Source organism: Silene latifolia, chromosome Y (genome assembly GCF_048544455.1).
Source record: "Silene latifolia isolate original U9 population chromosome Y, ASM4854445v1, whole genome shotgun sequence".
NCBI classification, from domain to species: Eukaryota; Viridiplantae; Streptophyta; class Magnoliopsida; order Caryophyllales; family Caryophyllaceae; genus Silene; species Silene latifolia.
Window position 1 is genome coordinate 474,334,760 of NC_133538.1, and position 13,964 is coordinate 474,348,723.

At 35.3% G+C, this 13,964-nt stretch overlaps 1 protein-coding gene and 1 long non-coding RNA gene across 2 annotated transcripts; both read left to right on the forward strand.

Moving 5' to 3' along the window:
- Positions 1 to 1,034: 1,034 nt before the first annotated feature.
- Positions 1,035 to 9,288, forward strand: LOC141627242 (uncharacterized). The gene is made up of 4 exons (XM_074440612.1): positions 1,035 to 1,175; positions 8,050 to 8,359; positions 8,729 to 8,932; positions 9,046 to 9,288. The coding sequence occupies exons 2-4, from the start codon at positions 8,060 to 8,062 to the stop codon at positions 9,271 to 9,273; spliced, it is 732 nt and encodes a 243-aa protein (XP_074296713.1). The 5' UTR covers positions 1,035 to 1,175; positions 8,050 to 8,059; the 3' UTR covers positions 9,274 to 9,288.
- Positions 9,289 to 12,836: 3,548 nt separating this feature from the next.
- LOC141633538 (uncharacterized) lies at positions 12,837 to 13,290 on the forward strand. Its single transcript, XR_012538341.1, has 2 exons — positions 12,837 to 12,921; positions 13,026 to 13,290. It is a non-coding gene; the product is annotated as an uncharacterized LOC141633538 (long non-coding RNA).
- The last annotated feature ends 674 nt before the right edge of the window (positions 13,291 to 13,964 follow it).

Sequence of the window (13,964 nt, forward strand, 5' to 3'; positions counted from 1 at the left end):
CATCCATGTAAGGTCAACATGTTCATCCAAACACAAGTACAATTATATAAACTTCAAAATAAGAGTACACGCTCAATGCTTGGTCAAATATCAACAAAACGAGGGTCGAGGCAGACTACTTGGTCGAGTGTAGGAGGCCACTCGGCCGAGTAGGTGACCACTCGGTCGAGTGCATGGTGAATGATATAATATTCAAGGAATGCATCTTCAATATTGGTTGGATCAATGTGAAGATGACCATGTATGTCATGAACATTTAACACCTTATTATAAGTCTATCTAGCTTTAACGTGTCTATGAAAGAAGGAAAAATTCTCATCACCATCCTTAAGCCAATCCACTTTAGCTTTCTGCCTAAGGAAACTCATCTTGGCTTTACGGAGAGTTAAATAAGTATTAGGTGCAGCTTGCTCTGCTTTTCTAATATCCATATCAAGAGGTTGAAGGTGCATTTGAGTCTGAATATCACCAAGTTATTTACATTTGCATCTCTTGGGTATGTATTTGAAGACTAAATGAAAAATCTCTCTTTATTTAATTCTTAATCCTTTGCTTATTAGCTTGCTTAATCATGATGTTCACTTGTGTTGTGATGTTTGAGACCATTGCTTGCATAATAATCATGATGTGTAATAAGTAGTCTTCTAGCTAGGGTTAGTGGGGGATTAGGGGACACTAGTACAGAAATGACATTAGGCGGGTACAAATGGCTACGGTCATGATAAATAGCCGTAGCCTATTGTAAACGGCTACAGTTGTTAACAACTAACCGTGGCTAAATATATAAAAAAACATAAAAAGCTTCGGTTCATTCAAAAACCGTAGCCAAATGTATTTTGGTACACAATTAAGGCAACGGCTCTTTTATCAACCATAGCCATTTATCACAATGAATTTTGGCGCACAGGCATATAATATTTTGGCGCCACTTTATCTAAACACCTATTTACTCTTACTTCAAACTCACAATTAAATATATTATATATCTTAAAAAAAATACTCAACAAATAAACACACATTCTAGACATACAATTTCCTCATCACAGTTTCCTCATAAAAAAAATTACTCTCTATCACAACATCTCGACACCACCGCCTCATCACCAGCGACGACGCTTACGCAGCCACGGTCACGACGCCACCACCTGCACCACGACTTCTAGGCAATTAATCTGGTATTTTTTCTGTACTTCTTGATTATTTATTTAATTTTTTGCTTAATTTGATTTTAGAGTAAGCTTATTTAGGGGGATATGCAACCGATTTATTCTGGGCAATTAATCTGGTATAAGCAATTGATCTTTAGTGTTATTCTTTTGGATTTAGGGCTTAGTAATTCTAGTTTATTATTGAATCTAGTTCTTGTATTGTCACTATATTTCGGTGTGTATTATTTAATTTAGGGTAAGCTTACTTCCATAAAATTAGACATCCTGCAGATGAAACTAATGAAATCTCCATGGCTAATTCTCGTTCGTCCCTCTCTCTTTTTATTACACTTTTTTATTTAGATTTTCTGATTTTTTTGTACAAAAGTTGATGTTTTGTGTTGTGGGTATTGATTGGTTATTGTATCTGATGATAAAGGATGCATTTTTTATGTTTTTTTAATGGTTTTGGAAATTGGGTATGAATCGATGAGGTGTTCTAACTTAGGTTTAGATTGTTGGGTATTAATTTTTTTTGATGATTTGTGATACTTGGTAGTTTAGATTGATGCTTGGGCTCATGATTTATGTTGTTTGATCAAATATTTTGATTCGACTGAGTAATTTGGTGTTATAGTTATACAACTCACTCGTATGGTTGGACTTTAGAATATTACTCGCTCCATCCCGGTCATTTGGTACATTTAGTTGAATTAAATTTACCCTTGGAGAGATTTTAAATGTTAAGCAAATGATTAGGGCGGATGTATTGGTTGTTATATGGTCATTTGAAGTCCGAGTGTTCATGTGTGATATCAGTTGATGCAAAGGGAAGAAAGATATAGAAAGTATGATTTCAATAAAACTTAACACGGAGACTTAACAGATTAGGATTTGTTCTTTAACTGGAAAATTCCATAGTATAGTGCCTTAACTGTAAACAAATGAATAGTTTGTATCCTTATCTTACCTTTAACTCCGAAGTATATTATACTACGAATCATACATTTATCAAATCCACACCAAAATTCCGCACGTTAGAAATTCCCCTCACATATTTTGGGACTACAAATTTCGCTGTCAAAAAAATATATCTTTCTTCCCTTTGCATCAACTGTATATTGTGCTATGTCCATTTTCCTACCTCTGTAATCCGTATATTTTTATTCCTTTTTCCATGAACATCATTTTGATTGCATCAACTAGTTTCTTGCCTTTAATTGGAAGACCATTTTGATTAAAAAAGAATGTTGACAGTCCTTATAGATTAGCTTGAATTTTTGATACAAGATGGGGGAGAGTGAGAACTTGAATTGGGATCACTGACTTGCAAAATAAATTAAAACAAGGGGCAATATTTTTGAATTTTAGTGAAATTGGATGATAGTAATGAGAAAGTTAAGAGTTAACACTAAGACAAGGACCTATACTATTCAACTATAGAACTTTACAGTTAAGGATCTCTACTCAAACACTATTAATTTTTCTGTTAACTTTTACTTTTCTGATAAATTAAAATGCGTGTTTTATCTTCTTCTTCTTACCCAAATCTTTGAAATCACTTCATTTATATTTTAGTGCTTGAAAGAAAATATTTTAATCCAACTTTATTACTCTTGCTTCATTTGTTACTGATGTAACTTATTCTTACAATATCGATCATTCTCATGCTCCACACTGAGACTCTTCATTAGTCGTATACTCGTATGTATTCCTTCTATCCCGGTTTAAGTCTTCCTTTATTTTACCAAACCTCTCAAATTCTTTTCAGAAACTGTTGTATTCATTAATTGATGGTTAGTTATATGTGATGAAAGTTGTCCAATTTTTTTTGAGTTAAACGAGAGGATTTTATAACATATCAATTTCCGCAACGTTCTCGCCTTGTACATAATCTAGCACAAAGATGGGCGACGGTATTACCCTCGCGCTTAACATGAAAGCAACGACTACTCACAAAGGAAAAGAGTAAATGATTAATATCATCAACTACTAGACCCCAATAGTACCTTCTAGACGTCCGACCTCGCAATTCATAAACAAGCAGCAATGAATCCGTCTCAAGATGCACCTTCTCTATCCCATTCCGCATAGCTACTACAAAGCCAAAACAGGCGGCCCTCGCCTCTGCCTCTACCACCGAACCAGCCATAAATGTCCGCCTGCATCCCACCACCACTACTGAGCCATTGCAATCCCTCCTTAGACCCTACTATCCCTAACCCCATCATTCCATCTTCAAAGAGAGCGGCATCCGTGTTAATCTTAATCTCGCCCACCTCCGGAGTCGTCCACTCACCACTTGATGCAACCTGTGGTAGTACCAGCTGCACATACACTTTTTTGCATAAAAAATAATGAAAGTTGTCCAATTTTAGCAAGTTTTATACGAGTAGGAAAACGGAGGAGAGTTGAGAGCAAAAATATATGATGATTTTTTCAAGAACAAGGAGAGATCAACCAAAGGGGTTAGCTATCAATAAGAGGAGCAAAGCGTGAATCAACTTTATCCTAACGGAAAATATAACGGTGTTAAGGTTGAGGTCCTTAACTGGATAATTTCAAAGTTGAATTCCTTAACTGAAAATTTTTCTATAGTATAGGTCCTTATCTTGGTGTTAACTCAGAAAGTTAATGGAAAACTTAGATAATTGAGGTCCTTAATTGAAAATATGTGATAGTTTAGAGCCTTGTGTTACCCTTTACTCATATACTTCGTAACAAATATCTAAGATTAATTATAGTAATTCCTTCCCCTGCCAAGAATAATTCATCAGACAATGATTGCGTACAAAATATTTCACAACCGTAACTAAACAATACTGATATTTTTAAAGATTTTGTTTCTTATTATGGAGTAATTTTTATGGATTGTAATGACATTCTGCTTTTGGGTCTCTAACTCTCAAACATTAAATTAAAATTTTGCAGAAACAAACCACAACCATAACCATAAATTTACTTGCAACAACTTTAAATATTATATGCTAAAGTTTTCTTTTATTTTTAATTAGTATACTTGGCAAGAATCCCTTGTGTTTAATCAGGTGTATTTTTTGATTATCTGATTGTCTTTTCACTTTTCACTGGACCACAATTTTTTTGTTTAAGTTCATAACTTCTATTTGCATGAAAATATTGTGAGCAAAGGGCAATGAAATTGGACAATTTTCTCAATTATCTAGTTCTTGTTAAACATGAATCAAATTAACAATCAACACCGAAAATTAGCTTTATGTGCTCACTTGAATCTTTTAGTGTTGTAGTAATAAAATTTCTTCTCCCTGCGTTATTTGTTGATTAAATGTGTTGTTCTTTGTTGTTTTTAGAGATGGACCGAAGTTGGATGTATAATATGAAACGCTCTACTCTCGAGTTTAGGATTTTAGCGAAGGAGATATTTGTGAAATGTGCTGCTGAGAATGCAATTAAAAAAGGAGAGACACGCATATTATGCCCTTGTATTGATTGTGAAAATTTAAAGAAAGTTTTAACTCCTGATATATGTGTTGAGCACTTAGTTTTACGTGGATTTATGAAAGACTACACACGTTGGATATTTCATGGAGAGTCGATTGTTTCCACTGAAACTGAAGTGGGTGGAGAAGAGAGAGCAACATATGTTATTGATGATGAAGATATTCAAAGGGATCGGGTAAATGACTTGATTGTGGATGTGCAAGTTAATTTTGAGGATGACCAAAAAGTTTTGGAGAGTTTGCTCAGTGATGCGGAGAAACCTTTGTATCCTAATTGTAACAAATTTACGCGATTGTCTGCAGTTATGAACTTAATGTCTTTAAAAGTGGAAAATAAGTGGAGTGATAAGAGTTTTACATCATTATTAGAACTCTTAAATGACATGCTTCCGGAAGATCATGTTCTTTCGAAATCCACTTATGAGGCTAAGAAAATTATGTGCCCAATAGGCTGTGACTATGAAAAAATTCATGCATGTCCAAAAGACTGCATTTTGTACCGCAAAGAATATAAGGATTTGCACGAGTGTCCTAAATGTGGTACATCAAGATATCGATTAAAAGATAAGGACGATGATTCTCCACAAAAGAAAGGCTCTGCTGCAAAAGTGGTTTGGTATTTATCCATAATACCAAGATTTAAACGATTATTTGCCAATCTGATTGATGCGAGGAACTTAAGGTGGCATGCAGACATGAGAAAAAAGGATGGTAAACTTAGACATCCAGCAGATGCCCCTCAATGGAGAACTATTGATAGAATGTTTCCAGAATTTGGTTATGAAGTTAGAAATTTACGACTTGGCCTTTGCACTGATGGGATGAACCCGTTCTCTACTTTAAGTAGTCAACATAGCACATGGCCTGTCCTTCTTTGTGTTTATAACTTGCCCCCTTATTTGTGTATGAAGCGCAAATACTTGATGTTGTCACTTCTTATCCAAGGACCAAAGCAACCGGGTAATGATATAGATGTATATCTAGAGCTCCTCATTGATGATTTAAAATTACTGTGGAATGAAGGAGTAAAGGTGTATGATGCAGTTGCCAAAGAAGATTTCACTCTGCGTGCTATGTTATTATGTACCATAAATGATTTTCCTGCATATGGTAATTTATCTGGTTACTCGGTGAAAGGGAAAAAGGCATGTCCAATATGTGATGATGGTACCGTAGCTCCTCGTCTCACCTATAGTCGCAAGAATGTTTATACTGGTCATCGAAGATTTTTGTCTCGATACCACCCTTATCGTAGGATGAAGAAGGCATTCAATGGAGAGAAGGAGAGTGGAATGGCACCTATTCCACTAGAGGGAGATGAAGTATATGAACAAGTCAAAGATATTAATGTTGTTTTGGAAAGCCTAATAAATTTGAAAAGAATGCTAAATATAAGAAGAAGTCTATATTCTGGAATCTTCCATATTGGCAACACATGTCAGTGAGACATTGTATAGACATCATGCATGTAGAAAAGAATGTTGCCGAAAGTCTTATTGGGACTCTTCTCAACATTCCTGGAAAGACTAAAGACGGCTATAAGGCGAGGAAGGACATCGAAGAAATGGGAACAAGGAATGAGCTAGCACCTCAAGAGAAAGGGAAACGTGTATATCTTCCTCCCGCTTGCTACACATTGTCTAAGGAGGAGAAATCTATTATATGTGAGTGTCTTCGTGGCATTAAGGTACCACATAGATATTGTTCAAACATGAAAAATCTTGTTTCCATGAAAGATTTGCGACAGATTGGACTAAAGTCTCATGATAATCATGTGCTAATGCAACAATTTTTACCTGTGTCGATTCGATCCGTTTTACCAAAACCTGTGAGAGTTGCTATTACCAGGCTGTGCTTTTTCTTTAATGCAATATATAGCAAGGTGATTAATCCCGACACACTAGACAAGCTGCAAGCTGATATTGTAGAAACCTTGTGTCAATTCGAGATGTATTTTCCCCCTTCTTTCTTTGATATTTCGGTGCATTTGGTTGTTCATTTGGTTAGAGAGGCTAAACTTTTGGGCCCCGTACATTTAAGAGATATGTATGCGTTTGAGCGATATATGAGAGTTTTGAAAGGGTACACTACCAATAGATATAGGCCAGATGCTAGTATTGTAGAAGGATACATAGCGGCAGAGGTTATAAGATTTTGCACCGACTATCTCGCTGGTGTGCAGCGTGGGCTACCAAAGTCTCGACATGAAGGGAGGCTTGAGGGTAAAGGTACTATCGGAGCAAAATGGGTATCACTTAATCCTCAAGAGCTTAATGATGCTCACTTTCTTGTCTTACAACATCTGACAGAAGCTCATCCTTACATAGAGGAGCACATGAGAATACTGAAGGCAAAATACCCTAAAAAAAATGACAAGTGGTTGGTTGAAGAACACAACAGGTCTTTTGTGAAATGGTTTAGGGTTAAAGTACTTGCTGAGTTATCGTGCACACCAAATGAAGTTGGTGAAACTGTTAAATGGTTAGCTTATGGCCCCAATACTGAATTAAAATCATATGAAGGTTATGATATTAATGGGTATTGTTTTTATACCAAGCGTCAAGATAACAAGAGTACAATGCAGAATAGTGGAGTTACTTTAGTAGCTTCTTCTACTGAATTTAGCAGTGGTACACCTACTTGTAATCAAATGTCATATTATGGGATTATTGAGGACATATGGGAACTTCAGTACACAACATTCATGATTCCATTGTTTAAATGCAAATGGGCAGAAAATAAGAAAGGTGTTCGTGTAGACGAGTATGGTTTCACACTGGTTGATTTTAGTACGCAAGGTTACAAGAATGAGCCTCTTATTATGGCTTCGCAGGCAAAACAAGTGTTCTATATTTCGGATCCTTTGAATGATAAGTGGTGTGTTGTACTTCAAGGCAAGAGACGTATTCTTGGAGTGGATGATGTAGTGGACGAGGAAGAATATGATGATTTTGATGATATTCCCCCATTTTCGGAGGGTTTGCCTTCAATGCCGGTTGAAGATAACTTGGAAACTAATTATGTACGAGTAGATCATAATGAGGGTATCTGGGAAGATAGAGATGAAACAGGAAATTAATATTATCGTTATTAAAGCTAAAATGATTGATAGTGATATGCTGTTTAATACAATAACATATTTACTATAATATTTTCCGGTTTTACTACTTTATATTGTTTATTTCTTTTTGGTAAATGATTATTAATTTCATTAAACCAAGCATTGTTAACACATCTAGATGAACATCCCACACCCCCATTATCCTTTGATTAACTTGCAGCTTGATTCTTTCCACAACCACATCAGGTCTTCAGGTCTTCTTGTCTTCATCTTGTCACTCTGTGCTTCCATGAAGCACAACAAGCTGCGTTCCTCATACTCCAAATATTGTTATATTGCATGACTATGTTTTACTGTATAGGTTTTGTACGATGGAGGATCATGATGCTTCAGGTGGAGATAAGACAAATGAAAATTCAGGTGGAGATAAGACAAAGAAGCAAACTCAGACAAAGAATCGAACTCGAGGACCAACTACTTTAAAGAAGGAGGAGGATAAAGGTCCGTTTCTTCTACAGTGGGATAAAGCTGGTTTTCCAACAGGGATTTACGCAACTAAATTTGCAAGCTACTGTGGTAAGAAGGTTCGATGTCAAGTGAACATTAACTTTGATGACTGGGATAAAGATGTAGAAGATAGTCTTAAAGATTTGCTCTGGAAAGATATTTCGGTACGTATTATGTTCATGTCTTATATTAGCTATTATTATTTTTGTTGTCATGGTGTCAGCACCAGAATCAGAATAATCAGACCTACTCAATAAGTTTCAATGAATGAATTGAAGTACATTAAAACGATGTGTCCTGTTGATTCGATGAAAACGAACTTGACCCTAACTGACCTTTATGTGAATTATCTGTCCAAATGCTGGTAACAAGTAATGTTGTTGAGTAGTTGTCATTACTGTTGGCAAAATACATTTTTTACGTTAAACTGATTGTTATAGTGTGAGTCTAAAAGGGCAGTTGTGTTTAAATTCTGATGCAAGTAATGGTTTGGTCATAACTTATCAGGTCATCTTACAATTTCTTTATCGCAGGCAAAATATTTAGTCAATGAGACACACAAGAAGGACGTACTAATCAATTGTGGAGAAAAGTGGAGAGATTTCAAGGGTAAATTGACTAGAAAGTACATTCGAAATAAACATCCAAAATATGACTCCCCTGCTGATTGTTATAGTTTCATTGAGCCTGCTGATTGGGAGAAATTTAAAGCTTACCGAGAGTCAGATGAATTTAAGGTGATAATTGTCATACTTATGTAATTTCTTTTTCAGGTAATCATATTATCATCTGAAATAATTCCGTAATTCTTATTTTAAACATATTTCTACTTTATTTTCTTTTAATGTAGGAGAAGAGTAAAAAAGCCGCCGAAAGTATAAAGCATAATGAGCATCCTCATGTAATGGGTAGACGAGGATACAATCAAAGGATTCCTGAGTGGATAGCTTCATCTTCAAATTCTGATGAAGTTATTGATCGTAGTTGGTATTGGATAAAGGGAAGGACTAAGTCAACTGATGGGGAAGTTCCAAATGAGAAGATTCAAAAAGTTCAAGAAGAAATGGTATATACTTGATACTTAACTGTGTTGAACTGACCTTTCTTAACCAGTTTATGAGCACATTATTGTCATCAGAAATGATTTAACCTTCACTAACAACTTCTTCCTTTGCCTTGATTTTTTTATTTATAATCCCTTATGTTATTTTTTTTAATAATAATCTTGGTTGAATGGCGAAAGAAGGTAAAGTCAGGAGAATTTGTTCCTCATAGGTATGATGATGTCTTGTCACGTAGTCTAAAAAAGAAGGAACATTCTGGTCGAGTGAGAGGTTTCCCAGGCGGAGTTACTATCAAGGATATGTTTGGTACATCACATGGAACTTCTCATAGGGATGTGGGGATTTCTGATCAACAAGTAGCCGAAATAACTGAAAGAGTACGAAATGATACTATAAAGTCCTTAAGCTCTCTAATTCGACAGGAGGCTCGACAAGAGGCTGTGGGTATGTTGAAGCTAATGGGCTTAAAAGTACCTGAAAATATGGATGAACTCCAAGGTAGTTGTCAATCGGCGAACCCGGAGAAAAGCATAGAGATGAGCAAAGAAAGACAACCAAATCCTACTGAAATTAAGGTGTGTGACTAGAATATTTTGTGATAGAAAAGTCTACTTACATAGTTACATATATAGAATTAAACTTTGCCTTTAAACCTTGCATACAATTATAAAAGTAACAGTCTTCCCTCGATGAATGGAAAATGCGCAACTTGAGCTCTCTGAGTTAGTCATGTAATTGAATAATATTGAGCAGTCAAAGTACTACTCCATATAACTACTGACCTTGAAGTTTAACTTGGGTTAGAATTTTTTTTTTTTTTTTTATGCTGCTGCAATTTGAGGACGACATGGAGTTGGGTTGTTCTTCCCATCAAAGCATACTAGTACCCTTAGTCGTATATATTGTATTATCTGTATTAATACATAAATCTTCCGATATTGTAGGAGCCAACTAAGTGTCGCCTAACTTGTATGCATGATGGAGAGACTTTCAACGTTGCCATAGGTACAGTTTACCCACCATCAGAAGATAGCATTCCGGTCATTCATGGTACACCGCTATTAACTGGTAATGCAAGGGTTTCCGTTGATAAAATTTTGGAAGGTACTGCCCCACTTCCTTTTCCTACAATATATCATGAACGTGTTGGTGACGCAATAGGAAGTTTTGTTCAGTGGTCAAAGGAACAAATCATTGTTGGGGAGGTACAAATAATATATATACATATATAACTTTAATTAAGTTCACTTCAGGCATTTTTTATTATTTGGTTTTATTAATAATGACATTTTTAAAATAGGAGTCTTCTACTGGTGGTAATCTATCAGTCGCTAGTAAGGGAAAACAAGCGTCGAAAAGTTCTGGCATCAAATCACCAATCAAGCCCAACTTTGATGAGTATATATCAAGTATGAGTATAGAATGTCAAAAGTTACATGATTACCTAGCCCTAATGAGGCTTGAGGCAAAGGTGTTTAAAGTTGTACTCTCGTCGAAGATTTTTCATTTGAAGGAGAATAAATCTTTGTCTGTCACCGAAGAAGATATCATGCAACTTTTTCGAATGGACTTTTTAAATGTGTTATCTATTCAAGTGTGGATGCTGTAAGATAAATATGAATTTATTTTACATAATAATATATTTTTTTTAGCCTGGTATTTAAGGTGCTATTTTCATGTGTACAAAGGTTTTTACAAAAGTTTTGTGAGGAGCAGAATCATGAAGGCCTGTCCAGTGTTGGATTTTTGTGCCCGACAATCATGTCTCAGATGGGAACTGATAAAGAAGTTAACGATGAAGTAATGAATTACGTGGAGTGCAGCTTGCTTAAGATGCGTGGTGTTCGTATCATATTTGCTCCATTTTGTCAAGGGTAAGTCTTATCTTTTTTGTCTATTTTGTTTTTAGCAATTGATTATTGGGCACCAATTGTGTTGCTGAATCTGGTAAAACTTCCTCTTGTTGATTCGTCTTTCTCTATTTCATGAAGATTTTGTTGTTTCCTTTAAATATTCAAAGCACCCACTTTCAAAGACATCATTTTTGGGGAATCAATGAATAGATGCTTAACAAGACCTGGAAATTATAGAGGTTAACAACCATTATAAGACGGACCAAATATTCCAAGTACTTATTCAAAAGTAGATATGCTCAACATGGTATCAACTTGGAGATGCTTGAATTGTCTGACAATTGATGTTAATTAAGATTATTTCTTGTTTAGAATCTTTAATTTAGATGGATTTATTATATACTTGGTGTAAAAAGAATGATTCACAGGTTAATACATTTTGAGATTTTTAGCAAGTTTGAAAGGGTATATGAATATGTCTTGTTTTGACCACAACTGAGTTGCGCATCTGTTTCAAAAGCAGCGGTTTTGCCATTTTGTCTAGAATTAATATGGCCAGCTATGTTATGTGCTTTTCATAGGTTTTTAATTCCATTATGCTGTTTCAACGCCAAGAGGACTATAAGATGCTCATTGAACTACCCTATGCAATTGAACTTTATCCTTGCTACCATTTTTAATCTCTCTTCGCCTTAACTGTTAGGAGTAAGGACTAACTTTGTGGAATTTCTGTTTTTTTTACCTTTATTGGACAGAGATCACTGGTTTCTAGCTGTTATTTGTCCGTTAATTCATGAGGCCTATTTCTGTGATCCAAAGGCAACATCAAAGCGAGATGTCTCCTTTAAGCACTTGATACAGATGTAAGTGTTTGCATATTATATTTTTTTTTGCTAAAATGTGTCATATTGTTCACTGATTTTATCTTTTGTGAACATGCTGTGCGACCCCAGTCAAGAGTGATAAATATCTTTTGGCTGACAAGTTGTATGGTTTCTGCCAGAGATTGGAAGTTAAGCTTTGATTAAAACAATTTTTGGGTATGTATGGTTTCTGCCAGAGATTCAGATTTGGGTTTGTCTTAAAAAAATATAAAAGATTGGGGCAAATCTATGCTTTTATTTAGAGATGACTCCGAAGTTCAGATAATCCTTTGTTTATAGCTGTGTATCGGTAGCCCAGTCTACTCGCAGACGACACGAACATGAATGTAAATCTATTGATTCATGGTGATTAATATTGATGGTGTTTTTTTTTTTGGGTGGGTTATTTTTACCCATTCCTTTCCTTATCAAAACAAACATGAATGTAAATCTAAGGGGATCCATTTTCTTACCTTTCTTTTTCCCTTCTTACCCTTTCTTGATTTCATTCTCTTTCCCTTTCCCGAACCAAACGCCCCTTAATACTTTTGTTTTGGTTCTTTCGAGGCGCAGTGCATTTCGATCTTTTAGGGCTAAGGCAGGTTCCACATTGAAGTCAGGCTTATCAATGAAATGGAGTAACCTTGTTGTAAGTCCATATCAATTATAAATATTATTTGTCTTAGCATTATTGTTGCTACTTTTCTTATTTCTTATATTATAATTAGTTTGTTTTTGCGCTGATTCTAGTTAAATACGTTGTTGTTGTTGGTAGTTTGTTTGCTTATGGTGATTTTGGTTTTGTTTAATCTTTTTTAAATAAATTTTTTCGGTACAGTGTCATCAACAAACTCAACAAACTAGAAGCACAGAGTGTGGCTATTATGTGATGCGGTACATGTTAGATATAGTGAGACGCTACCAGAACATTAAAGATCATAAGAAGGTATTTTTCATTCTATCTAGCTAAGCTACTAGTCAAAATGTAGGATTAAATATTGAACTTTTGTTTTCTGGTTCTAATAAGTACGTACTTTGATTTATTGATAGTGGTTTGGATCAAAAACTTCATATACGATTGAAGAGATCAACGAGGTTCGAGACTTGTGGGCTACTTATTTTATGGACAATCTTCTTTAGTAATTATGTATTGACACAAAAAACGTTATTGGTTTAGTTTTAATTTGTAGCGGATAATGGCACAAGAATTACTCTTTTACGGTTATTTTTGGAATTGTCGCGGATAATGTATTTTTGGAATTTGTAGCGGATAATGTATGCATCTTTATGAATATTGTCTAGGTTATTGGATTGATTTTGAGTTGCAGGAGGCCAGGTTTACCATATGGTAATATGACTGATCATCTATAATAGGCTGTACAATCGTATAGCCAGCGTTTTTTTTTTAAAAAAAAATTAATATGATTTAGGGCTACGGTTAAAAAATACAACCGTTGTCTTATATTAACATATGGCTACGGTTAAAAGATACAACCGTGGTCTTAGATTAACATAAGGCTACGGTTAACATATATAACCGTAGCCTTAGATTAGCATAAGGCTACGGTTAAAATGAGTGACCGTAGCCAAAACTTACATTTGGCTACAGCTAATGACCGTAGCCGTTGGTTGTTGATCTAAGGCAACGCCCCGATTTACCACGGTTGTGGAACCGTGGCCAAAAGGGCTTTTTAACCGTAGCCAAAAGTCATTTCTGTACTAGTGGGAGTATTCATGGGATAGATCTATGCTTAATAAGTTCACATGAATGCTTGCTTATTGTACTTTTACCTTATGCACGTGTTATGTTTGATGAAATGCTTGATTATTGACAACCTAGCGTGATTCTCTTATCTTTTCAACAAGACTTGTAAGACATAAATTAACTCAAGGCTTGTTAGACCATGCATATAGTTAAATAAGGAGAACCAAGTCGATGTAGGTGCTGTAAAGTTATGATCAACTCGCTCTGAGAACTAAGTCTCCCTA

What these genes read in the sequence shown, in the direction of transcription:
- LOC141627242 (XM_074440612.1), top strand. Translation starts at nt 8,060, where the DNA reads ATGGAGGATCATGATGCTTCAGGTGGAGATAAGACAAATGAAAATTCA. An exon ending in TGCTCTGGAAAGATATTTCG is followed by an intron (nt 8,360 to 8,728) that starts GTACGTATTATG and finishes TCTTTATCGCAG; the next exon opens with GCAAAATATTTAGTCAATGA. An exon ending in GAGAGTCAGATGAATTTAAG is followed by an intron (nt 8,933 to 9,045) that starts GTGATAATTGTC and finishes CTTTTAATGTAG; the next exon opens with GAGAAGAGTAAAAAAGCCGC.